This window comes from Lacerta agilis, chromosome 1 (assembly GCF_009819535.1).
Source record: "Lacerta agilis isolate rLacAgi1 chromosome 1, rLacAgi1.pri, whole genome shotgun sequence".
Lineage (NCBI taxonomy): Eukaryota > Metazoa > Chordata > Lepidosauria > Squamata > Lacertidae > Lacerta > Lacerta agilis.
The window spans coordinates 43,960,775-43,986,489 of NC_046312.1; the positions used below are offsets into that span (position 1 = coordinate 43,960,775).

General features: G+C 40.2%; 1 protein-coding gene across 5 annotated transcripts in view; it reads left to right on the forward strand.

The window, feature by feature from the left end:
• The window catches only part of DPF3 (double PHD fingers 3), a 180,274-nt gene that overhangs the window by 140,765 nt on the left and 13,794 nt on the right, over positions 1 to 25,715 (forward strand). For 3 of the 5 annotated variants that reach the window (XM_033146477.1, XM_033146457.1, XM_033146494.1), the window contains exon 8: positions 4,798 to 4,926. In XM_033146477.1, the coding sequence (XP_033002368.1) occupies positions 4,798 to 4,926 (129 nt within the window). Of the gene's footprint in view, positions 1 to 4,797; positions 4,927 to 8,356; positions 8,663 to 13,806; positions 16,042 to 25,715 lie in introns of those variants that run through there. The other 2 variants (XM_033146466.1, XM_033146485.1) reach the window with 2 other exon arrangements.

Below are 25,715 nucleotides of genomic sequence, written 5' to 3' on the forward strand. Positions count from 1 at the left end.
GGTAGGGCTGCCTCTGAAGACAGTACAGAAACTTCAGCTGGTGCAGAATTCATTGGCCAGGTTGCTCAGACCAATATGGTCTGAGCATATTACACTGATCCTGGCCCAACTGCACTGTCTGCCAATTATTTTCTGGGTCCAATTAAAAGTGCTGGTTTTTACTTATAAAGCCTTAAACAGATCAGGACCACAATACCTCAAGGACTGCCTCTCCCCATATGAACCCACCCAGACCCTGCAATCATCTGAAGCCCTTCTTCTTATGCCTCCTCCACAAGAGGTCCAGAGGGCAGAAACACAAGAACATCAGCCTTGCCACTTCAAGAAATGAGGCAGCATGTTATTTTTGGCTTGTATAATATTTTTCATAAAAGTTTTTGCAAGGGTCTACAAAATAGCGAGAGTGTGACTATTCATACTGCATAGTCATAGATAGCTCCAACAATGCTAACTGCTCCTGATTTTTTGCCCTACTTTCTACTACTCTGGTTATAAATATATTTATCCATTGTCATATTAGCAGCATTCTGTGCTTAATGCTACTGCCATCCCAACTGTTCATGGTAATATGCAGCATCTGAATGCACAATCTGTGCTGAAGAGTATGGCTAGAATATAGGACTCTCCTGCTAATAGAAGCTAGACACATTTCCGCATTGTGGAACTCAAGACCATAAAGTCCACATAAGAATTCCAGTAGGCCTGGGAATGCCTCATTTTACCCCACATACTTGGCATGGATTTTTTAATCGCTCCATGTACAGGGAAAAGAGCAGCTGTAGCTGTTATTCCTTTTTTGTTTCTCAGTCCTATCATCCATTGTGCTCATTCACCCACTGGGACAAGCAGGTCTTCAAGTCTGCCATGCAAAAGTTAGTGCAGATGAGTAATTTTTTTTTGGGGGGGGGACACACTCCAGAGATCAGCCATGTATTTTCTCCTGATGCATCAGAAACTTTCTGCGCTTATCTGTAGTGTCGGAGAAGGGATGGCAACCCTGCTGGAAGCCGTCTTGTAAATTACCTTGCATTGTGGTTAATTTGGACCAGGACAGATTAAAATAAAATAAAATTGGAACCTCTCCGCTGATCAGCTGGTGTCAGTTTTAGATCTGAAGCATAATTTGATACCTAGTCTCCAGAAATGGAAAACAAAATGATGCCTTTATCTCACTGGATCCCAAGCTGCCCCCCATTTCCCATGCAAAATCTCCTTTGAAACTTCTTAACTTTTATTTTCATCTAAGCAGGACGCTATGGATGAATAAATAAATCAAGACAGCTTCTCAGTGGGAGAGAAACTATTTGTTCCTCACACCAAGCACCAGCTATTTGGAATGCTGCATGAGGGGACCCCCCCCCCCCGCCCCCAGTGGTATTTTCTCCTTGGTCAATGGCAGGAAGTATATTTGAATGCAAAGAGTGTTTTCCCTTGCCTTCCTTGAGGAGGATGACAGCAGTGTCTTTTCACTGAACACAGTACAGTATCACATTATTGTTATTATTATTATTTACATTTTTATACCACCTTCAGTCCATTTACCCCTCCTTCTACTGGATCTTAGGAAAAGAGGAATACATATGTTGTTCTGAGGCAAAATATTCCTGAAGGTGACCTGTTCCATGTGTAGACCAGGTCTTCTAGATGGATCCCATAAACTGCACACTTTCCCTTCTACATTTGCTGGAAGGACAACCGTGACCTCTGTACCAAGAGAAGCTTCCCTTGTGAACAGAGGTGATTGCAAATCAGCTGGAGTGGAGGAGGTAATCAGAGCAATTTCCAAACCATTTGTGAAATCAGGCCACCAGAAAGACTTACACCTTGAGCCAATGTTCTTAAAAACAGGAGCAGAGAAATGCAATGATGTAAGCATCTGGGGGGTGGGGAAAAGGTGGGGGACTCCTTTTGAATGAATACGAAATGTCTTAAGTTTTGTGTAAGCTGCATCTGGATTGTCCTTCAGCACTCTGACTGATTTATACTGCTTTCCGTGCCTTGCTTCAGTCCACACCTTTATTGTGTGCAAAGAATAAAAAATAAATAAAAATGTAATGGTCTGTGCAATGAACCATTCCCTTTGAAACCCACCCGCGATGACTTTCTCCATTTCTCATTAAATGTTGGGAATAAGCCAGCCGGAGGTGGACACGTCTCCAGCAGGGATTCAATCTCTCATTCTGTTAGCGCAAGACGCTTCCAAGAAGCATGTCATTTCTGCTGCTCTTCCTTTCCCGTTTATTAGTTGATGCAAATCTGTGACTTCTTTTTTTTTTAAAATTTCTCATTTCCCTTTTATCCCACCTATTCCTCGCAAACTTGCTTTTGAACGGGAAAACAAGAGGCCACAAATCAGCTCTTTACACTTGAGAGATAGGGTAATAACAGGTGGCAAGACTAGAGGCAGCAGGAGCCTGGGATTCTGGTTGTCATGGAAACATGTCAGACCTGCAGAGAGATGAGCTCTGTCAGCAGGGGCGGGGGGGGGGGGGACACGAGAGCAGCTCAGTGCCACTTACCCCTATAGGTTCAGATTGTATGTCAGCCATCCCTCTGAGGGATGAAGGCTTGGAAATATGTGGAAACAGGGAAGCCAGATTCTGAACACAAGATTTGAACTGCAAAGAAGAGGGCTCAAGGGCGCAGGACAGAGGAGCTCTCAGCCTAGGCCTCAAACAAAGAGCTTTTGTTTTCTCATAACTAAATGTAGGGCCTTCATTCTCCCCACTGTGCTTTTTTGACTTGAGGTGCCAGCACAAAGGACTATAGTGGCCTATAAGACGCAGAATAAGCAGATAACAAAAGTCTCATGCAGCCCATTGTATTATATTGTTATCCTTAATTGTTTTAAATAGCACTTTTATTTAAGTGAGTCAAGTGCTTGGCAATCTTTATTGCTATTTGCAAGCCTTACTGCACAATCTCTTCCTGGCGCTGATGGTAGATTTCCTGATTTGGGATGTGAATTGTCTTCTAGAGTAGTGTCATAAAGCTTAATTTAGAGTAAAAAGTTTACATCAGTGCTGGCCTCCCTGCACACACCCTTTGATGGAGTTACAATATTTGCATCAAGAGGTTCAGCCATTAACACAGTCTCTGATGAACCTCTGCCACCAGGCAAAGACATTTTTATTTAGACAGGCCAGGCTGACTTGCCTGTTGTAATTGGTTTTAACATGTCACCTTTAATCATTTTAAATGATAATTTATCTGCCTTGCTTTCATTTTTTGGCTGTATATTTAATTACTATTTTATGTTTAATTAGTATTATTTATATTATTGTTATTTGCCATGTTGGGAACACCTTTTTGGTGGAAAGGCGGGATGCAAATCTTAAGCAGTGAACAAATAAAAATGGTGATAGCACTAGAAAATATGTGGGGGCTGGAAAGAAGGTTCTGAAAGACAATCTCCACATTATTTAATTGAGAGCCAGTGTGAGAGCCAGTGTGGTGTAGTGGTTAAGAGTGGTAGACTCGTAATCTGGGGAACCGGGTTTGTGTCTCCACTCCTCCACATGCAGCTGCTGGGTGACCTTGGGCTAGTCACACTTCTTTGAAGTCTCTCAGCCCCACTCAGCTCACAGAGTGTTTGTTGTTGGGGAGGAAGGGAAAGGAGAATGTTAGCCGCTTTGAGACTCCTTCGGGTAGTGAAAAGCGGGATATCAAATCCAAACTCTTCTTCCTCTTCTTCTTTTTTTTAAAAAAATTGATGTACACTTCTGAGCAGAAGTTAAATTAAAACAGCACAAAATTATAACTGCACAAGACCTATCCTATTTGGGATACTGGGCCATAAGATTTTGGACTTTAGCCCTGAGGTCCAGCCTGAGTCACCATTGGCAACATTTCCAACATTAATGAGATTCCAAGTACAAATAACTCTTGCCTGCCATCTGAAAATTTATCCAGTAGGCACATCATTGTCTGCAATGGGACTGGTAGAGATTGCCCTTCTCTCCCTTTACTTGTGAATGTAGTCTTATGAAAATTCCTTGTGTGCTTAAAATTGCAGTTTAAGAGTTAGTAAAAGGAGAAGATTAAACATCCAGGATTGTAAAGCTAGTTGTCTACAAGGTTCTCAGGAGCACTTAGAAATGTGAAGTGTCCTCCAAATTATTGAGGTATTGCTTAGCACACTTGGATGTCCCTAAAACATGTTTAGCAGTAATTTGGAACGCCATTGGCCTTTGCTCTCTGACTTAAAAGAAAATGGGTTGGATCCAAATGGTCAGTTGAACTTAGGTTGCGTTGAAATATATTGGACAAGTTAGTCATAAGTCAAGTCTCTTTGATTTCAATGATAACTAAGTTCAATTAACTTAAGATGCTTTCAGACTCAGAGGTGATGGGTTAATTTGCAAGGGTTGTTGAGATATTGCAAATGGGATATTGACAACAAGTGGGAATTGTGTTTACTTATTGGATACCCCCCCACCCCCGAAAAGGTAAATCCAGATTACCAGGGGTCTGGAGAACACAGGATAGCATTTTAATGTCAATGATATTGTGTGACTGCTGCAAAAAACCGAAAAGCAACCTTATGTGCATGAGGCACACTAATCTCACAATAAATACTCACAGGGAAGTGCTTATAGTCTGATCCAGTCAATTTAATTTTCAGCCGTAGAGCACAGGAGTCATGGGCCACGCAGATACATGCACGGGGCAGTTTGAACTAGCTTTATTCCAGTTATTCTCTTTGTCAAATGTATTGTTCAAACCCATGTAGAGAAAAGAGTGAAAGTTGCATACTGCATGTCTCCTGATTTAAGCAAGAATATTTCTTACCTGCAGCCCAGAAAGGACCAGATGGGGCCATCATTTCCAATAACTACTGTGATTTCTGCCTTGGAGGATCTAACATGAATAAAAAAAGTGGACGACCAGAGGAACTTGTCTCATGTTCAGACTGTGGGCGATCTGGTAGGTGATTCCTTATTATAACTTCCTGTGAGCGACTGACATGTGTAAATTCCCTTTTCTCATACTTAGGAATTGTGGATTTATTGTTATATTTTATTGTACAACTGGAGTTGGTTAGACACGTAGTTTTGGGCGGGCATTTTAAAAACAGTATATACAGATGAGATTTGTTCCCATTCAACTTGGATAATTATTTCCACTGCGCTCTCCTCTGTCTCTGTTTCTGTCTCTTTCTCTCCTGCACGCACACGCATACACACAATATTGCATAAGACTGAGTATGTTTGTCAAACATGGTTCTTTGCAGTGTAATATTACTGAAGAGGGTTTTTTTTAAAAAATTCTGCTTTTAATCTATGTGCGTCTGTTTTAATATCAATTGTGATCCTTTTATCATTATCATCTTGAGCTTTGTCCAGCTCAGTTGTTGAGTTTGGGGATTGTTTGGATGTTTTCATTCTACTTGGGGGGGGGGGTTGTTTTTAACAAGTAAAAAAAGGAGTTTGTAACAATATTTACCAACGTTTATTCCATTTTAAACTTGTTTCCATTTTTAATATAAACTCATGGGTTAAAATCATAAGGTTCAATCCAGTTAGTTCTTATGTACATGATTATGTGCATGCAGCCCTTTTCTGCGCAGGTTTCCACAGATGTAGGGTTGCTGACTCATGGTGTGTGTTGGTGAAAGGAAACTCCCATGCGCACAAGAGAGGTTGGGAGGATGTGGTGGGTGTCTGTATAGTAACAAAAACCCTCGGAATTTGAAATCAGTTGCATTGATTCTGCTCCTGACATTAACTACATGGTAGTAGGATAATCTACTTTTTGTTGTCCAAATGATGCAGAAACTTCTTCTAAAAACCAGTAGTCAACTTTTTATCAAAACCGGTGGGTCACAAAAACTCTCCCTATTCCTTCCAAACGCTGCGGGTGACAGCAGAATGCTCTTTTGTGCTTTACAGAGAGTAAACAAAGCACAACGTGATTTATGCTGCAATCCTGTACACACTTTCCTGGGCCCTAGTGGAGAGCAAGGGGGGAATTTTTTTTTTTAGCCCCCCCCCGACTTGTCCCACATTTTGCCCGACCTATCTTTTATTTTAACCTGACCAAAGGTGGCAACCCTAGGCCCATTCTGCATACATTTAAACGTTACATTGAATTACAGTTACACACATACACCTGCTAGCTGAGGATAAGACTTCATGCTTATAATCAAGGAGGTCATTTATAACACCAGCCCTACCATTAGGCTGAGTAGACTGGCTGCCATAGGTGGCTGATTTTGAGTGTCATGAAATGGCAGAAAATTCTTGGTTATTTTCAGTGCTTTTTTCCTAGAAAAACAGTATCAGTACTCCAAAGCTTCACCCTCCTCAAGGGCAACATGAGGCTGAGCCTCCATAGAACAACGGAACCAGTGCCTACTGCCAGAAAAAAAGCATTTGTTGTTTTATTTGACATTGTTGTACTTTCTTGGGACAGGAAGATGCAGCTGCAGGATTTTCTGCCTTAGGTGCCAAAATAACTTGACTGGCCTGAGGTATTGTGTACCTTGACTTGCAGTGTAGGCAGGGGGCAGTTGCTTCTCTGCCTCAGGCATCAAAATAATTTGGACCGGACTTGTAAAAGATTAAAGCTTATGCCACAATAAATCTGTTAGTCTTTCAGATGTTATGTTAGGAATATGGTTATGCTAGGAATATGGTTACCATTGGGGTGAGTCAGCTGAAGGTGGATCCAATTCTTCTGGGCTGTTTTTTGTTTTTGTAGCCCCTGTCTATACAGTGGTACCTCGGTTTACGAACTTAATCGGTTCCGGAAGTCCATTCTTAAACCGAGGCTTTCCCTAAAGAGGCCTCCTGCCGCTGCTGCCCTTCCACCGTTCGGATTCCGTTCTTAGACAGAGGTAAAGTTTGCAAACTGGGACACTACTTCCGGTTTTGCGGAGTTTGTAAACTGAATAGTTCGTAAACAGGGTTGTTCTTAAACTGAGGTACCACTGTATTTCCAGCATCCCTAATTTTACATTATAATTTAGATATAAAGCTTTTCCTTATTCATTTATTTTTCATATTTGCAAACCACCTGCAGAATGTGACACTTAAGACTTTCTAACTATACCCTGTAGAGTCTAGTATGTTAGTATAATACACCTGATGTTCCAACAAGCTACTATTTTGGGAGGGGGAGATGGACACTCCCATAAATGGAACCCTTTTGCAAAGCAACTATTATTCAGTTTGAATTGTTTACCAGAGTCAGTTATCTGTTACACAGGTGTCTGAGTCTGTATATAGCATGCTGGGTATAAGCACATACATCATTCTTAATTCTAATAAAAACCGTACTCATTTTTCCAATTGAAGAAACTTCCTTTATATGACAAAAGGAGACAGGTTAACTTCTTTGCATGTATAGACATAGTAAAATCATTAAGTGTTACTATTTTACATGTATTTTCATCTTTGGGAATATGATTTGTATATTATAACTTTTTCTGGTATTTGTATATCAGAATATTTTCTTGACATCCACTTCCTTCATCTATTTCAAGTCATCCTAATTGGAATTATTGAACAAGAAACAATGGGGGTATTGTTGTTTCACTCTCTGAAGGATGAATCCAGGAATATAGTGTATTCTGAAAATTGTGTCCAAGTTACATACTATATTAGAATCCTTTCTTTCTTTGGATGAAATGCTTTTAAATGTTTAAAATTTGCTTTATCTGCCTTTTTATATATGTCCATATATACAAAGAGAAACTTTACTAAGTTGGCAATATGTATTTACTTATTTACTAGTTCTGAAAAAGTTTTCCAATTTGTTTTTACAAAAGAACTATACCACTTAGGAGAACAGGTGCAGAAAGATCAGGATGAGGGGGTTTGGGGATTTTGTTTTGTTTTTTCAAGTCATGGAAAACTTTTGAAATGGATTATTACTCTCAAATAATACATTTAGGGCAGTTGATGCCAAAAGGAAGTCCAGTCATGGTACCCCATACGCTTAATGGATTCCCACTATTACACACAGTATGAGTTATTTTAAAGCTGCTCAAAATAATCACAAAATAATGTTTTCTGTATGTTTTAAAGAGAGGAAAACAATATTAACCCTTTTGCTGCCTTAGTTTATGGGCAACTGTGATGGTTGTTTTGCTTTTTACTCTTTCAAATGCAATTCAGTTTATACTTTCCTTACTGCTCCTGCTGCTGTTCTACTGCTCTGTTATCAACCTGAACCCCACTTTAGATATATACAGACAGACAGACACACACATACATATATATATATATATTTGTATGGCTGGGAGATCTCTTTAGTTTGAACTGTTGAATAGTGATAATAAGCGATAATGATGAAATTAATGATGATGCCTGTTGCTTAACCCATGTGCTGATATATTCATCATACATGTCAGCTCATTTGGGAAGAGAAAGCAGGAAGGAAGAGGCAGCGGCAGCGGCAGCGGCAGCAGCACCACACACTACGGAGGACTTGTTCGGTTCAACATCCGAAAGCGACACCTCAACTTTTCACGGCTTTGAAGAGGATGATTCAGAAGAGCCTCTCTCAAACCAGAACAGCAGCTCCCCGTCCACAAAGAAAAAGGGCAGCTGCTAAAATAACTAATCACACACAAACTCTATGAGCTACTTCCTGCCCTTTTTGCTACATTTATTGTGGCTGTTGCATTCTCTCCCCCCCCCCCAGTTAGACCCATTTTCACTTTTGGGTGTGTACACTGAAAGCACAACAGTATAATTTTTTTTAAATATATATATATATAGAAAACTTACCTTCTCTTTTTATTAAAAAAAAGTTTTGGTTATTTTATTTTCATGATCATTCATGCCCCTTCCTTTCTTTACAACCACTGAAATGTAATGTCTTTAACAAATAAGTAGTAGAAAGCTACCGTAATTTTCTGGACTTTTAATAAATATCAGCCAGATACAAAAATAAAAGTACAGAAGGGTTGGACACCAGGAACCCGCCTCATAGAGTGTTTATATATTTATTTATATATTCTATATATTATTAGAAAAAAGAGACGTTTTGAGATTAAAAGGAAAAAAAAGCAATGAAGTCTACTTGATAATCTAACTATACAGAAAGAGAAACCGCTGTGGTATGGATAGTTCCAGATGGAAAGGAATCTCAATCCCTTGCCGGTGTGACTTTTGCACTGTGAAAAGTTTGCATTTACTGTAGCACACTGGATTTTGTGACTTCCCCCTTCATATTCCTGCTGTCCTCACCTTTAACAGTTTGAAAAACAGAAAGGCAAGGAAGATCAACAAAGAACATAAAACTGAGGAATTTCTTGCCTCCTTATTTTGGAAACATTTGTCGTCTGTAAAGAATGCTTCATCTCTCCCCACCTTGGCATCTTTTTCTAGCCACTGCTTTGTGTTTTACGTTTCGCTCCTTTACCTTCTGCGTTGTGGAAAGACATTTCCAAGCACAGGGATGGAATACAACCATCAAGTCACAGATTCTGCAAAAATGAAACAAAGGATGTGAACCTTGAAAGAAATGAAAAGGCAAAAAAATACCTCACGTTTCTTTTACTTTTTAAAAAACAAAACAAAAACCCATTTAGTCTTATTTTTGATAGCTCCTGTTGAAATAAACCAAAGCAATACTCGCTAATCTTCAAAGGGCAGTAGAAAAGACAGAATCTCTCTCATTCCAGCGCCATAGAGCTGAGCAGCAGGATTAAAAGGTATGTTCCAAAACGAAGTATGTTTCATTGTTTGTGAAATGCCTGTACTTTTAAGTTTCCCCCAAACTATTCTGCATTCTTATTTAAAGAGCACAAAGCAGACATACTGGCTAAGTTTGGATGATCATATCAATTTGAAATTGCTTTAATATCCTGGCTTGTTCTGGTTGGTAACCATAGTTTCCTGGTTCAGGTGACACAATAAACTATGATTTATTAGAAGCTTCTTTTCATTGCTCATGCTGCAAAAGGAAGAGCAAAGGGGCTGCACGTGTAGGCAAAAGAGTAGTTTATATCTTGGCTAGTAAAGGTGGGATATGATCATCATAACTGGGCCAGCACTCAAGTATGGTTAGCTTAACATTGGTTAAGATCCCCAAAGTGCAGCATGGATAAGCACTATGTTTGCGTAGGGACAATAGGATTGGGTTGGGTTGGGTGATGCTTTTAGGTACGGTATTATTGAGTTGACATTGTGCAGGGACATATTTAGCTCTGACCTAGACAATTGTAGAGCTGCTGAGAGGAATTCATTTAAAAGCCTGACCCTAAGACAGATGCAAGTTTGAAAAAGTGCCATGGTGTATATATGTATGTGAGTTAGGGATGTGTGTGTGTGGTGTCCATATTTTATATTAATAATTGTTTCCTGTTATTATTCTACGAGGCCATGTTACTGCTTGCTGTCCCCTTATAATAGATCAGGAGGTTCTTCTCTAGGGAGGTCTGGGAAATATTCCTATATGCCAGTCAGTATACACCAGCCTTCCCCAACCTAGTGACTTCCTATGATATATTGCAACTCCCAACAGCCCCAGCCACCATTGCTGATGGGAATTTTAGTGCAAGACATCTAGAGGGGTCATATTACGGAAGGCAATAACAAAGTAAATAGGTCAAGGGTCTGACTCTATGCTTCTATGGGCTTTAATTGATATGATCAGACCATATCTTTGTGTGTTACTCCCATATATACCAAGTTCCCATATATAGCATCATTGGTGCTTGAATGTTTGCAGAACATTCTAGAGTGATAAAGCAAGAACTAAGAAAAGTTGGCAGCGTTTAGAAGGGACTTCTGGAAGGCAAAGTTTTTGTAGGATGTGGAAGTGAAGAACTTGTAGCCTAGTACAGAGCAGTCCTAGGGAGCATGAGTTTGAACTTGGGTTGTGGAAGCACCACCCTTCTTTTAACAAGTACAGAAAAGAAACTCTGCTCTGTTTCCCACGATACAAAATCTCATTATTGCAAGAAACAGGGGTGCAACTTGCACCATCTGGTCCAGCCTCCTGACTTGATATTGCCTTGCGGAAGGCGATTCTTTTAAAATGAGATTCAGAAACCATACTAAGTACACAAGTAAGTGAGAAGATTAAAGGTTTTATTTTAAAACAGCAAGCAACGTATACATACCAAGCAAGCATTTCAATCTGCCACTTGGAAGCCCCCAAGAATTGGCAAAGAGACTCCCCCGGGTGGCCTCAGTTTGCATGGCCCTGTGCCCGATCAGTCCAGGCACGAGCTTTAAAGAAACTCAGCCCAAACGGTCCCATTTCATAGATAGCCTGTGTATCTATGTGCAGACCATCTCCTCCCAATGCCTTACTTTCTCAAAACAATGTCCAACATCAAAGAAGGCACCCAACATTATTCTCCACAACTGATTAAGGCAGCTGTGTGGGGGCCTTCACCTCCTCCCAACATTCTCAGGACATTAAAGACTGTTCTCACACCATCTAAAACTTAACAAGAGCCAGGGAGGGAGAAGGAACAGATGCCGGAAGGGTAACCGTGTCAGGTCACCAACTCCTCAATATATTTTGTCTTCCGGATGCATTTCCCATACAGATATCTCCCAAGGCCAATGCTGTAGCGATTCCTCCTCCTCCTTTTCTTTCTTTTTTGGCACTATCAGCTGTCTTCTCACAGATCATTGAGTTACGGAGAGCAGTACCTCCTGATACACCATGGAAGTTAATGGCAGATGGGTGGTAATCTGAACACTGCATCCTCTCCTAATATTTGCCAACTTGATAAAACATAGTGCCTAAAAGCACCCAATTTTAACTACTGTTACTGTAGCAAAAATAATCTTATAACTATATATAATGAGATGGTCCATAGTTTCTGTGTTGGACACGCATGTGGTAAGGATAGCCTAAAGTATGTGGTTTCACCCTTACTTGTTTTCCCTTCATCTATTACTCATTGTTAGAAGTTGTTCAAATTTGCTGTTTTTCAGCCTGTGGCTGTAGATCCATAGATACAGAAAATCATTCCTGCTAAAGCCTGGAGCGGATCAGATATTTAGTTGATAAGCATAGCCTGTAGAAGGGACACCATCTGTGCTAAATGCCTTCTGTGCCTGCTGTCATATTTGAATCCGGCAAATTCTTTTCATCATCATCATGAGAGGCAGGGACAAAACAAAATTTGCAATCTGAAAGTTGGAATAGGCCTAGGTATGGTTCTTCGGGAATGTTGCTCATTATAGTAATATCTGCCCTCTGGAAGTTCCGCTCCTAGGTGAATGAAAGGTTACAGCAAATGTGCAAATGGAGAGCCCAGAATGGGAAAGAAAAACACCAGACAGTTTGGGCAGGGTCAGTTCCTTTACTGACAGGTAGTCCAAAAGATAACGCAGCCCCTTAGCTTAGCAGTTACATACAAGTAATCCTACCTCAGTCTGTCCCAAGAGACAGCTCACAGCAAAAGTAATAAAAAGTATTTCCAGCAACTTGCCCTCTTTGCAGGGTTCCTACACAGATTAGGTTCTAGCCAAGCAGCAAACTTGCTACAAACACAAGGGTATTTAGATTACAGTACTTTAGATTGTGCTGAGTCACTCTCTTACTCACAAGTTTGCCGACTGACTCACACTTAAGCAGCTGCAGGTGTAGGACAAGCACACCCAAATCAACCCTTTCTTATCCCTTTTCTCTGCATACATAAACCCACATACACTAATAGTAGTCCCATAAGTGTGGTGTCTGTTACTTGCTGTAGAACCCCAAGTATCTCAGCTGTTAATAAACCTTTAAAATCTCAATGGTTGTGCAGATATGGTTGAAAACATAGACTGGGCCACAATCCAGCCCATACTTAAGCCCATTGAAATAATTTGGTTGAAGTACACTAATTAAGTAATGGATTGTAGGTACAAATGGAACAACAATCCAAAGGACTGCATAAATATATTTCCTTACCAGTATACTCCCAGTCAGATTCCCACATTCATAAACTCCCATTGTTGATATTTCCAATATATTTTTCTCCTATTACCACACCTTTCCCCCTCACTTTTTGGAAAAAAGGGGAAAGAAAATATTGAGTCAATAATAAGGGATGCAAATTAGGTTCATTCAAAATAATCAGTTTTGTATGAGCATAGAATTTGAGTTAACTTGGTGAAATATTTGAATTTGGCTGGTGCACAGTATGAAAATCCTTTCTTACTCCTCCTGGTTTCAGAATTCAATATTGTCCTTCAGCAAATGTTTCAATTATGAAGTGTGGGTGTGCACGTGTGCATGTATACAGAATGATGATGGTGGTGTGATGTACTTTTATGAGAAGTAGTCATTGTGGCTATTTTTAGCAGCTCATAGGCCGAGGTGTTGGTGTCAGCTTAATCCTGTAGCAGGCGATTTAGGCCAAGGATAAACTGCAAGTTTTTCATTCGATTCCAACATTAAACCAACACAGCTATGATTGCCATTTATGGTTTGCAGTCCTTAGGTTTGTAGTCACAGAGTTGTCTTGAACTATAGTATTGCAGTTCTTTGTTGCAGCGAAGTGTATAGTGCTGGCTTTCATCTTTGCTCCTAGTAATGTCTAGAGGCAATAAAGCACAGGGCTCCTGCACTTAAAAAAAAAAAAAATAGTTGGAAAGTCATCAGGAGGAGTTTTCACCTCAGCAGCCCTGTGACACATCAATATATACTTGCTGAAATTCACTCTTCTGTGCAACTGTTTCAGGCATATGAGCCCTTTCATTCTTGTTTGTGGACTCTGTTCAATAGGAATACCCTGAATGTGCAAAGAGGGGGGGTATTGGAACAGCAGACCCCGCCCCATGAGTTCTGCCTGTTGTATGAGGGTTGCTTTTTTAGTTTTCCCTTTCATTGCCTCTCCTTCTGCAGATAACGGTCCTGCGCTCACTTAGATTCTGAATCCATCATCCTTCAAGAAAACTGTTGGAAGAAGCCAACCAAGAATAGCCAGGATGTTCAGATCTCATTGCCTGATCCTTTCATACCTGTGTCTCATCCCACACAGGAGCCTGGACTGTGGAACGCCTGCTGGCACTTGCTCAGAGAAGTCTTGGGGATTCCCTAAGCTTGTGCAATACAAAGAAACCCTTTCCATTTTATTTTATTTTTAAATCCCTTTCTTTTAAGTGTTGTATGAGTTTGTAAGTGTGTGCGTATATATATATATAAAAGCCCAGGTCAAACTGGAACTGATTTACAGTAGAAGTGACTGAAAACAACAAACAAACGAGAGAGGAAAAAACCTTGACAAAAAAATAGAACAAGTTATTTTATTTATTTGAATATTTAAGAGAGAAAAGTAGTGCTGATGTTGCACAGTATTTTTGTTTAAAATGCATTTTACTGCAAAATTTAAAAGCAATTCTTGTGAAGAGGGGATTTTTCCCTAGAGCGCTTAAATGTAAGATAAAGACTGACTATTTGCTTTCAGGTTAATTTTTTTAAAGTTATGAAAATAAAGATAAACTCTGCTTTCTCTTACTTTAAAGATGCCATTCATACACACGCTGGGTGTTTTGTTTTTTTCCAAACTGGATGTGGTAAGTTTAAAGTTGTTCTGGCTTATTTTCCTGAATGTCTGCTAATGTTTCCTGCTTGGGTGTATTGTATTAGGGCAAAAGTCAAAACTTTGAACGAAATCTTTTGAAAATGAAATGCTGCATCTTGGACAGTTGTTGTAACAAGGACTGTAAGCGCAGTCTCCCCAGCACTATCATCTTACAGGAACTTTGGGTGTTCCCAGTTCTCAGCAATAATGCCACTGAAACTAGGTGCTTATAAAATAGATTCTGCTGTCTGAAAAGAAGTTGTTTTTCCTGTATGGATTGTACCACTCAGGAGCTATCAGCAGCTAACAGCTGCTTGCTATAGTCCACAAATAATGTAAGCAACTCAAAAAGAAGCAACCGGGACAATACATCTGGAGAGAAACCTTTTCCTCTACAACTGTTCTAAGAGGCATTTGAAATAATATTTGGGAAGAGGTAGAATATTAAAAACAATCTTTCCAGGAATAGCAGAGTTTATTCAGTTGGATCTAGCCACAGGTCATAGTTCTCTCTATAGTAATTTGTTAGGACCAACATGTGACATGCTGATAGCTGGTGCTTATGTAACAGCTTTTAAAGAGTTGATCCCTACCTATTCTGGGAAGGACATATGAACATGACCCCAGGTTCCAATTGATCCAGAATAGTTCCTGGGAAAATCCAATTGGAAAAGCCATTCTGATATAACTTTTCAGTGGATATTTGCTTACCAGATGATGTCAAAAAGTTGATTGTGTGAGCCTTCGAATTGTACTGTGCAATGTACTTCTACGCACCTTTACTTGGAAGTAACACTCGCTGAGTTAAAATGTGACTTACTCCTTAGTAAGTGTGCACAGGGGTGCTTAGTCTGCTATACAATTTGGTTTTGAGTAAAAGTAATGACACCATCCCCATACAATTTAAACCTGAAGCCTTCTCCTGAAATTCTTAGTGCAATCCTGCTCTAAGAGGACTGAGCAAGCCCAGCCATCATGCATTCTCATTGAGCTTGCTCAGGAGTCCAGGGGAGTGAAACCACTTTGAAATATACAACTGTACAGCAGTGGTGCTATGAATTTTGCATGCTCAGTTGTTCTTTCAGGGATGCTGGTTATGGGGGCAATGCAGAATCCACTCTGGAAAAGCATCAGACATGTTCAACTCAGTAGGTCAAATCTGCATCCTAAAGTCAAAACTAAGGAGCTGGAGCTCCAGAACATTGCACATTAAAATCAATGGCAGAACTCTTATCGGGGTCAGTGGCAGAAGACCCAGTTAGACAGTCGCTTCAATGATTTCACTTGGAAATCTGCAGACTACCTTATGCTGCCATTAAAAACAAATGTTCCCATTAGATAAAAAATGCACAGACTGTACTAACTTGTGTTTTGTGTTCATTTAAAATCAACTTCCAAGGCGCCTCCTGTATACTTCTCTGTAAATATTTATTTACCCAACCTTTTTTTAAAAGGAAAAAATTGTGAAACTGCAATTGCTGTACATAGTTTTTAAAGGTCCTCATTGTTTACAATGCTGTCCTCCATACTGAAAATAAAACTTCCTTCTCTACTTATTTTCGTTTGCTTTCCCATGTGGTAAAATATTATTTCAGTTTTCAAAAAAACAAACAAACAAACAGAACACAATGTTTAACACACCTTTTTTGTTTTGTTTTGTTTTGTTTTGTTTTCCATTGTTATTTTGACTATAGTCATAGTCAGCGGCTGCTGTGGAGGTAGAGAAGAGAACAGGATGTGCAAGGCTACCTTATGTTGTGTCTGACTTTTGTCCGTGTAGCTCACTCCTGCTATCTACTGTGGCAGTTTGACTGACTCCAAGGTTTCAGGCCAAGGTCTTTCTTAATGGGAGATGCAAGGAATTGAACATGGGGCCTTCTGTAGGCAAAGCACCTGCCACTGAGATGTTCCATTGGGCATGTAAAGAAATAGCATGGTTAAGCTGACCAGTTTTATTTTGAAGAAATAAACCTTCAAAAGGCCATTTAAAATCCATTCTGGGAGCTCCCAGGCCCAGATTAGGGTCCCCCACTGGATTCCCACTGAACCCCCGACTACTGTTAAAGATTCTGTCAATCACACCTTCAGGGGCAGCTGGGGAGATTCTCAGCGGGAAACTGGCTTAGAGTCCCTAAAGGCCGCTTTCCCTTCGAAATAATGCTTGTCCAATATGACATGTAGTCTGGCCCTTCCACGGGTGTCAGTCCCTCCCAGGAAAGCCACAGCAGTTTATGCACAAACTGCAGTACAGTGGTGCCCTCTAGACAAAAATAATTCGTTCTACGAGTTTTTTTCGTAGAGCGAATTATTCGTCTAGCGAAGCGGCAATGGAGCGCGGAGGTTTTCGCGCTTAAAAAAATTTTTTTTTCCATCTTGCGAAGCAGCCCCATTGACTTTTTCATCTTGCGGGGCAGCTTCCGCTAGACGAATGCCATTCGTCTAGCGAGTTTTTCGTCTAGCGAGGCATTCGTCTAGCGGGGCACCACTGTAGTTTCTATAATAGGGAACCAAGGGGCAAGGGGCAGAATCCTCTGGAGAAAACTGCACGAGAGTTGCATGCTACAGCTATTGTATACATTCCCATACATTCATTCAGTGGGCTTTCAGAGCAGAACTTACAGAAGGATTGTGATGAATCATTAAAGGTTTAAAGCACAATGATAATTGCTTAGGAATGCTTAAGTCTTCATCAGTTAACTGGGACATTAGTCCTACTGAACTCAGCGGGACTTGGCTCTGAAGCAAACATGCTCAGGATCGGACTGACAGAATCAAACTACGCATTTGATTTCTTTTGTAAGGTTGATGCACAATTCATAGAAACTTTAAAATTAGTGTGGCAGCCTGATCAGTAGTATATATAATGAAATGTGAAACCAAATAGAATCCTGCAGTTGTTCCTCTCTTTATGTATTAACACATATACATTAATCATGGCCATAAATTGACCTACAGTTAATGTACACTTGATCCCCTTTCAGATTTAAATGCAGGTTGGTGTGTACAAAATTTAAGCCCATTGCTACACTACAGAGCTCCCTATGAATAGGAACTTCCACTTCTCCTCCAAAAAAAGGATAACCACCATGTAAACCACTTTGCTGGCATCTCTTTAGTCTGGACTCTAAATCATGTTAATCAGAAAGCAAAATAAAATTATTTGAATCTTTAATTGGTATTAGCGAGAGTCAGACAGCTCAGTCGGTAGAGCATGAGACTCTTAATCCCAGAGTTGTGGGTTCGAGCCTCACATCGCAGGGGGTTAGACTAGATGACCCTAATGACCCTCCCAACTCTACAATTCTGTGATTATATGATACTGTGTTGCGATTAATTGAAATTATTCATGTTACAGTGGTGCCCCGCTAGACGAATGCCTTGCTAGACGAAAAACTCACTAGACGAAAGGCATTCGCTAGCAGAAGGCTGCCCCGCAAGACGAAAAAGTCAATGGGGCTGCCTCGCAAGATGAAAAAAAAAAAATTTTTGTCGCAAAAACCGCTATTCTGCCTTGGTGCTTCGCTAGACGAAAAATTCGCTATACGAAGACACTCGCAGAACAAATTATTTTCGTCTAGCGAGGCACCACTGTACATTTGTTCATTTGGATTACACATTTTTGCCCAGTTGTGGTACACTCTTGCTCCTGAGCTGGAAGCTGCCTATGAAGCATTAATAGCTCATTATACTGCTTATTCAGTATGAAAAGGGGGGGGGCTGCTCAAGTGCCTTTAACACAGAAATTAGATATTTCCCCATCTTTTAGCTCTTGCCAGGAAATTCCTTACCTGCCAAATATCTCTGTGTTAAAGGTGCATGAGTTTCAACTGATTTTGTGGGGTGGGATGGGAAATGGCACAGAAAGTGAGCCAGGGAAAGGAAGCATCTCTTATTTTTATTTGTGGCAGAGGCTGTTATAACAGCATTAGGCAGAAGCCAATTTTTCTATTAGCCTGGTATTTTTTAAACTAGCATAAGCGCTAAAATGTGAATTTGATTAACGACCCCACAAAAGAAAGCATCATATTCAGTAATACCAAGTTCTAAAAAATTCCTCCTCCTCTTTCATGAAAAGCTTCTGTATTTCAGGATAGAAACTCCTTTAACAGCACTGTACTCAATATCTTTAGAAATACTTGACTGGGCTCCAATTTAATGGTCTGCACTAGTACTGAATGACATACAGATGAGGTCCAGCTAAAAACTGCTGCTGCAGAAACAAAGATTTATTGTAAGTACTGAAAAACGAACAACAGTTTGAAACAGCCTTTTGTAGCCATTGCTTGATGTAAGAGATGCAAAACTTTGGAAATTATTCACAGGTGTTAGTCCTTTCCGATCACTTTGTCTGATAGTTCTGCCTAGCAAAAGAAGGTTATATCTCCCCTGTGGGGTTGAGATTTAGCTACAGAAATGTTTTTGTGTTTTGTTGTAGAGGCGATTATTATAGTTCCAGTTCATACCAGTGTTCTCATCGGTGCTTTTGGCAATACTTTAAAGTACAGTTTGGAGAAATGGTGCTATTTTTCACTCTCTCGCTGCTATGCCAGCATTAATAGGACAGATGGGTTGAACTGTATTTTAACCAGCACATCTTTCCAACAGTCCCCGTCCCCCCCGAGTGTGCCATCAGAACTATGCCAAATATTTCAGGACATGTAGCAACCTGAAAACTTCTTTCCTCAACTCTAATAAGACATGCTTATACATTATTCGTTTCTCAGTAGCGAGTTCAGTGACTAGACCTCGAAGTCTGTTATAGAGGCCCGATTTCCTACGCCCCATCCTGCCATCCAGCCCATTCCCTTTAGGGAGATCTATTTGATAACTACCCGGTAATTTTAAAAGTCTAAATGTGCCAGCACCCTAAAATCCTTTGTTAACTAGAGTTTACAATGCAATCCCAACCCCCCAACCCCACCCCTGGAAGTGCAGCAATAAAATTGCTAGCATGTTTGCAAAGCTAAGCAGGGTCCAGTATGGTTTCAAATTGGGTGGGAGAGCACATGTTGAGATGCCTGCATTGCAGGGGGTGGGACTAAGTGACCCTTAGGGTCCCTTCCAATTCTAATAATAATTTTTTATTTGTACCCCGCCCTCCCCGGACGGTGCCAGGCTCAGAGCAGCTAACATCATATAAATAATACAATATGCATAAAAAGAAGCAATCAATCAATCAATTAAAATGCATCCCAAAATTGATTCAAATAAGTTAAAGTTAAAACTGGACAAATGACAATCCTCAGGTTAAAACTGAAAGTGGTTAATAGTAGCCAGGACCAACTGTTTCCACTGATATTATAAGGACCTGTGAGCAGGCTGGGAAACCTCCTTCGTGCTTGTTCTTATACAAAGAGAAAATGAGTCAGACTGAACCCTGACCAAAGGCCTGGCGGAACAGCTCCATCTTGCAGGCCCTGTGGAAGGATGTCAAATCTTGCAGGGCCCTGGTCTCTTGTGAGAGAGCATTCCACCAGGCTGGGGCCACAGCTGAAAAGGCCCTGGCTCTGGTCAAGGCCAGTCTAATCTCCCTGGGGCCCGGAATCTTCAGGGTGTTGTTATTTGCAGACCGTAAATGATTGTATTCATATCTACTTAGAAGTAAGACCCACTGAGTTCAATGGGACTTGCTTCCAGGTAAGCATTTTTGTGCAGCAGAAGCTGCTCTTCCATAGCAATTCTGCCCGGTATAAAAGTGGAATTCACCACATGCTTGCAACTTTTTTTCTATAGTAGCACCAGGAACATTAGAAGCAATTAGTCCTGATACAGTTTTCCGAACTTCAGGATGAGCTTCCCAGCCCCAGCCATCTATTCGCTAATGGCTTGTGCTAAATGCAGATCTCGAGGATCAGTTGCTAGTACAGAACTAAACATGATAACCTTATCTTGCTAATGTTCTGTTTCTAATGGAAGCAAACTAAATTGGTTCTAATTGAAAAGAAAAGGGGGGGGAATCAATAGATCATTCTCTTTAATGGGAAGTTAAATTTTAAACGTTGAACTCATATCAAGTGGTTGAAATAGTCTCTGAAGGTAAATAACTCAGCAGAACTCAGCAGAGAATCTTATTATTTTGGTTTGGCCTTTATTAGACATGGAAATTAGAATAGTACATTAGTATTACCATCAGGAGTCAGCAGGATTAAATGTAAAAGGTGGAACTATTGAACAGTGCGTATCTGTGCATGACACAAATAGTTAAATCATCATGTGCACATGCTAGTTATGTGTACTTAGTTTAGATCTCAGTTTACTAATTATGGGAAATTATAATCTTCCCCCACAATGTAACATGAAATGCCACAGTAAAAAATGTTTCTGAAGTGTGTTGCTTAGTACTGGAGTAGACTGTAAACAACACCCCATTTTCTAAGAAAGACACTGCTAGAAAATTGGAAATAAGAACTCCACCCCCTGCTTAAAGGCACCCATTCAAATGTATTACTATCATTTAATAGATCAGCTGTATCTTGTCAGGGTTCTTCAGATCCCTCCTATGAAGTGTGTTAGCACATGGTCTTTGCATCCCTTAATGTTTCGTGTAAACCTACAGACTTATCTCTCTTGTTAAAGATATAACTGCAAAGCATTGTGCAATGACTCTGATTTGAATGAGAATATGCTGTCTAATTCCGAAGGTATGTTTACACCAACCTTCTCTAACCAGATGCCCTCCAGACATTTTGGACTACAATTCCCATCATCCCTGACCATTGACTGCTGGCTAAAGGTGCTGGAAGTTGGAGTCCAAAACCACTAGAGGACCTCAGATTGGGGAAGGGTACAAACAAATATAGGTTCAAACAACCTGAACTGCAACCTCCCCTGGAGGTGCTATGTGAACTCTTCACATACGTTATTCCAAGTGTTTTCAGCTCAGTATGACTCACTGACACATCGTTGACCTGGCTCATAGAAAATGTGGTGCACTTGCTTACATTCGGAAAAACTTTCTGACTGTAAGAGCTGTTTGGCAGTGGAACAGACTCCCACGAGAGGTGGTGGACTCTCCTTCCTTGGAAGTTTTAAAGCAGAGGTGTTGGATGGCCATGTGTCATAGATGCTTTAGCTGAGATTCTTGTGTTGCAGGGGGTTGGACTAGATGACCTTTGGATTCTCTTCCAGCTCTTAAGATTCTACAGTTCTACTGTATTGAATCTGGTCTCTCTCATATTTCATAGGCAACCACTAAATAATCGTAGGAATGTAATGTAAACGTCAGCATAAGAGCCATATAAGATCTGCACATTTCATGTCCACATTACATCTAATAATACAAAATTAATCACAGTATTCCCTACAAGCAGGATATATTTAATCATAAAATTAGGCATATTGTCAATTGCCATATTTCTTTTGTGGATTAAGAACATTCTTCCAGTTACTCTACCTTGTTACCCAAGTTTACATAAATATTTGAAACAAAATAAAATTTTTAAAAAACTCCTTCCAGTAGCACCTTAGAGACCAACTAAGTCATACCAAGAACAAACTTAGTTGGTCTCTAAGGTGCTACTGGAAGGATTTTTTTATTTTTATTTTGTTTTGACTATGGCAGACCAACACGGCTACCTACCTGTAACTATGAATATTTGAATTAATGCTAGCTTTTTCCGATACAGGAAAAGCCACTACAACAAATCCCTTTGTTTCTTGTACGTACAAAATCTGTAGACTCGATGCAAAATACCATAATGAAACATGATGCTTTTCAAAAATACTTGAAAAGACAGAAGATTAAGTATCTGGGTGATCTTTCGGTTTCAGAAGGTCGTTGGGCTAGTTCCAGGTGAGAGTGAAATGATAGAGGATGCATTTGGAACTTTCTCTTTCACTCATCAACAAGAGAAGCCATTGCAGTACATGGGCATAGATTCATTCTTTGTAAGTATTACCTTAAATCTGTCTGTCTGTTGGGCAGCACTACAAATCATGCACACACAACGCTGCCTGTTTGTACTAACCCAGTATGGATGAGAGAGAAGCTATATTGCATTGCATTATAGCTTTATAAGGTAGTTTAAAGGTACATGTGTAGTTTATGGGAAATGGTGTTGTTTATTAAGTATTGGGGGGGGGGACACAACCACAGCCAGTCTGCTACCCTGAATTTTGAGCATACCATGACCATGTCGTTTTTGCTTGGCTGCACATTTTGAAAGGGTTAGTGAGCTTGCAAGTTGATTGAAAGCTGTGTGGTGTTTGAACTGGCCAGGCTCAAAAACCTGCAGCATATAGGGATAACTTCCTGAGCCCCTGCAGAAATGGATTCCCCTGATGAAGTTTGCTGAGGGTGTCATGATGGGGGGAAACCCCCTTGTAGCTCTTGCATTGTGGTAATTCACCCAGCCTCTCTTCCTTCCTATCAACATACTGTTTGTCTGCCCCTAGCTCAGCCGTCAAGTATAGCAAAATGCCCTTGCAGAGAGGTACATTCAGTATGAAAGATTTGCCCAGAGTAAGTTAAATTTTATGTACTTTTGATTGGTAGTATCTTACAAGTTGGAAGGGGCTTTATTTTCAGAGCGCTTACATGACAAGCTTAAATTCTAGTTTTACATATCGGTCTTCCTGCTATTAAATCCCCTTGCTTTGCATGAAGACAGGTTTCTTCCCTGTTGGGATTGTTAAGCTGTCTAACTGCCTTTGGCAATTAGCAATTCATTCCCCATAATGCTTTGCTCATTGTAATATGTACTGAGGGTGTGTGTGTGTGTGTGTGTGTTTATCTGTGTTTTCTGGAGGTTGCAGTGACCTAATTCACCCCCAGGAATTGAACAGTGTTGGGTGCCTTATCTAGTGCATTAACAAGCTGATGCATCAATATAAGGTCATTTGAGTGCTTCCCCAGCAGATTTCATAGGCAAGGAGCAAGCGTTTTGCCTAGCAACTAGGAATGTCAGTAAGGGGCAGTTTGGTAAAAGTTAAGGCAATGCACTAGGTATTTAGTCTGACAAGGAGAATTATAAGGAAGCCATGTTATCAACAGATCTCAGGTTAAGGCTCCAATCAATACTTACTGCATGCTCTGGTCCAGGTGTCAGCCCTGCATCTTTAATGCAGCAGATGGATGCCTTGGTGTGTGTTTTTTATTAGCAAATGCTCTTCCTTGCCAGGATATTGAAGGTGAGGCAGTTCTTGGGTGCGTAACTCAGCTCATAAGTTAGCTGTTTTGCATTTCCTAGATCTAGGCCAGAAAAGGCTCTGCCATTAAAGTTGGGTGGATGCAAGTTTTGTTTACATTTGTAGATGCACGTCTCTGTTCCTTACATTTTGTCCAGAAGTTCCTCCTCTTGAACTGATCTGTTTTCCTCTTTGTGACTTCTTCTTGTGTGTTCTGTCTTGTAAGGGTTCCAAGAAGGGTAACATTCTGAACTCTGCTACTGTATTTTTCTCAGGACCCTTGATTCTTATCCTGAGGATCTGGTTCTTTTGGGATTATCTCCAAACTTCTGTGTAGTGCTAGGTGTTTTTATATCTTCTCTCTTCTCTCTTTCCATTTCTCTCAGTTTCTCATTTCACCACTCTTTAAGTTCAGGTTCTTTACATTTCCACAATACTTATTTATTTTTTTATTTTAAAAGTCCCCATGAAAATTCAGCAACATTTTAATGTGAATTTATCCTAATATACACATTTTTGCAAAGCCATTTCCCCTTATATAATGCATTTTTGTATGCTATTCTCACTAGTATATACATTTTTATGCACACCACAAAAATGCATATTTTTGTACATGGTACTTGGCTGGAAAACTGCATTGCAAAATTTGGAGAAGTGCAAAGGATGGCTGTATTTCAGTTTGCATATTGTTTAGAACAGTGTTTTTCAACCACTGTTCCGCGGCACACTAGTGTGCCGCGAGATGTTGCCTGGTGTGCCGTGGGAAAAATTGAAAAATTCAAGAGAATTACTTTATATATAGTCAACATAGGCACAGAGTTAATTTTTTTAACATTTTCTAATGGTGGTGTGCCTCGTGATTTTTTTCATGAAACAAGTGTGCCTTTGCCCAAAAAAGGTTGAAAAACACTGGTTTAGAAAAGCACAGATTTGTATTTCTTGGCCTTTCCCAACCTTGCCTTTACTCTGTTAAAGAAGCTTATTTATAGCAGATGAAAATTCTGCATCTCCCTCCTCTGATCTTTTAACAGTGCTGTAATGCCTGTTTAAGTCATGTCCAGGAGAGAAGTTTCTTTGCTGCTTTTCTTGCTTTCTGTGGCCCCTTGAGCGGTTTTCAGAAGGGGCCATTCTTTTATCTACATTTTATCCACCTGGCACCTGAATATACTTAAGATCTACTACAAAAAAAAACCCGGATCACTTCAACAGCAAACTCAGGTGGCAAGTGACAATAGAATTAGGGCCAAAATGGGGTCACTGAGAAACATCAGGGAGGTACCAGCATATCCAGAGGAATATCAAGGTTTGCAGAAATGTATGTGCGCATGCACACGCTCATAAGGGGGCAGCCCAGTGAGGACTGAGGATGCTCAGTAGTCACAGAATGCTGGGTGTCAGATGGAAAAGAAAAATGGGAAAGAGGAAGAGTGGAATGGCATATCCTGGATAATAACATCGCTGGCTGACTGGCTGGCTGGAGCCCTGACCAGGAGTTGTGTTATTAGGATATGAGGATACATGCTAGCATTTTGAGCAGGTCTCACTTATAATATTATAAACCAACAACAACAGTGATGTATGTAGTAGCAATATGATAGAATCCTTCACTGGGATTCTTTTTTTGTCTTTTCCTACAGTCATAATAGGTGGAAATCATAATTTCAATCTATCTATAAAGTCAGATTCTGATTATTGACAAGTTAAATAATGAATGGCCCCTTGAATGTAACAAGAATGTCACTGTCTTAAAATCTGGTGATGAGCATGAAAATTGGGCTCTTCTCACTCAAATATAAAAGATCTTCATATACTGTACATCACATAATGGAAAATATAAACATTTGTCACATACCTTGCAAATTTCTACACAACAAAACAATTGCCCCAAACTATGTCTGAAGTTTCAAGAATTTTATGTGCAACAAAGAGATGCATTTTATTGGGTTTTCCAGTGAAAATATCGCCAAGATTCCTACCATGGAGTCCTAGTTTCATGTTCATAGTTGTTGAATACAGGGATCTTGCAATGGGAACCACAGTGGTTGATACAGAAATAGATGGTTGGTTGCATTTTGGCATGGAGCTGTGAGCAATGTTGAGCTGT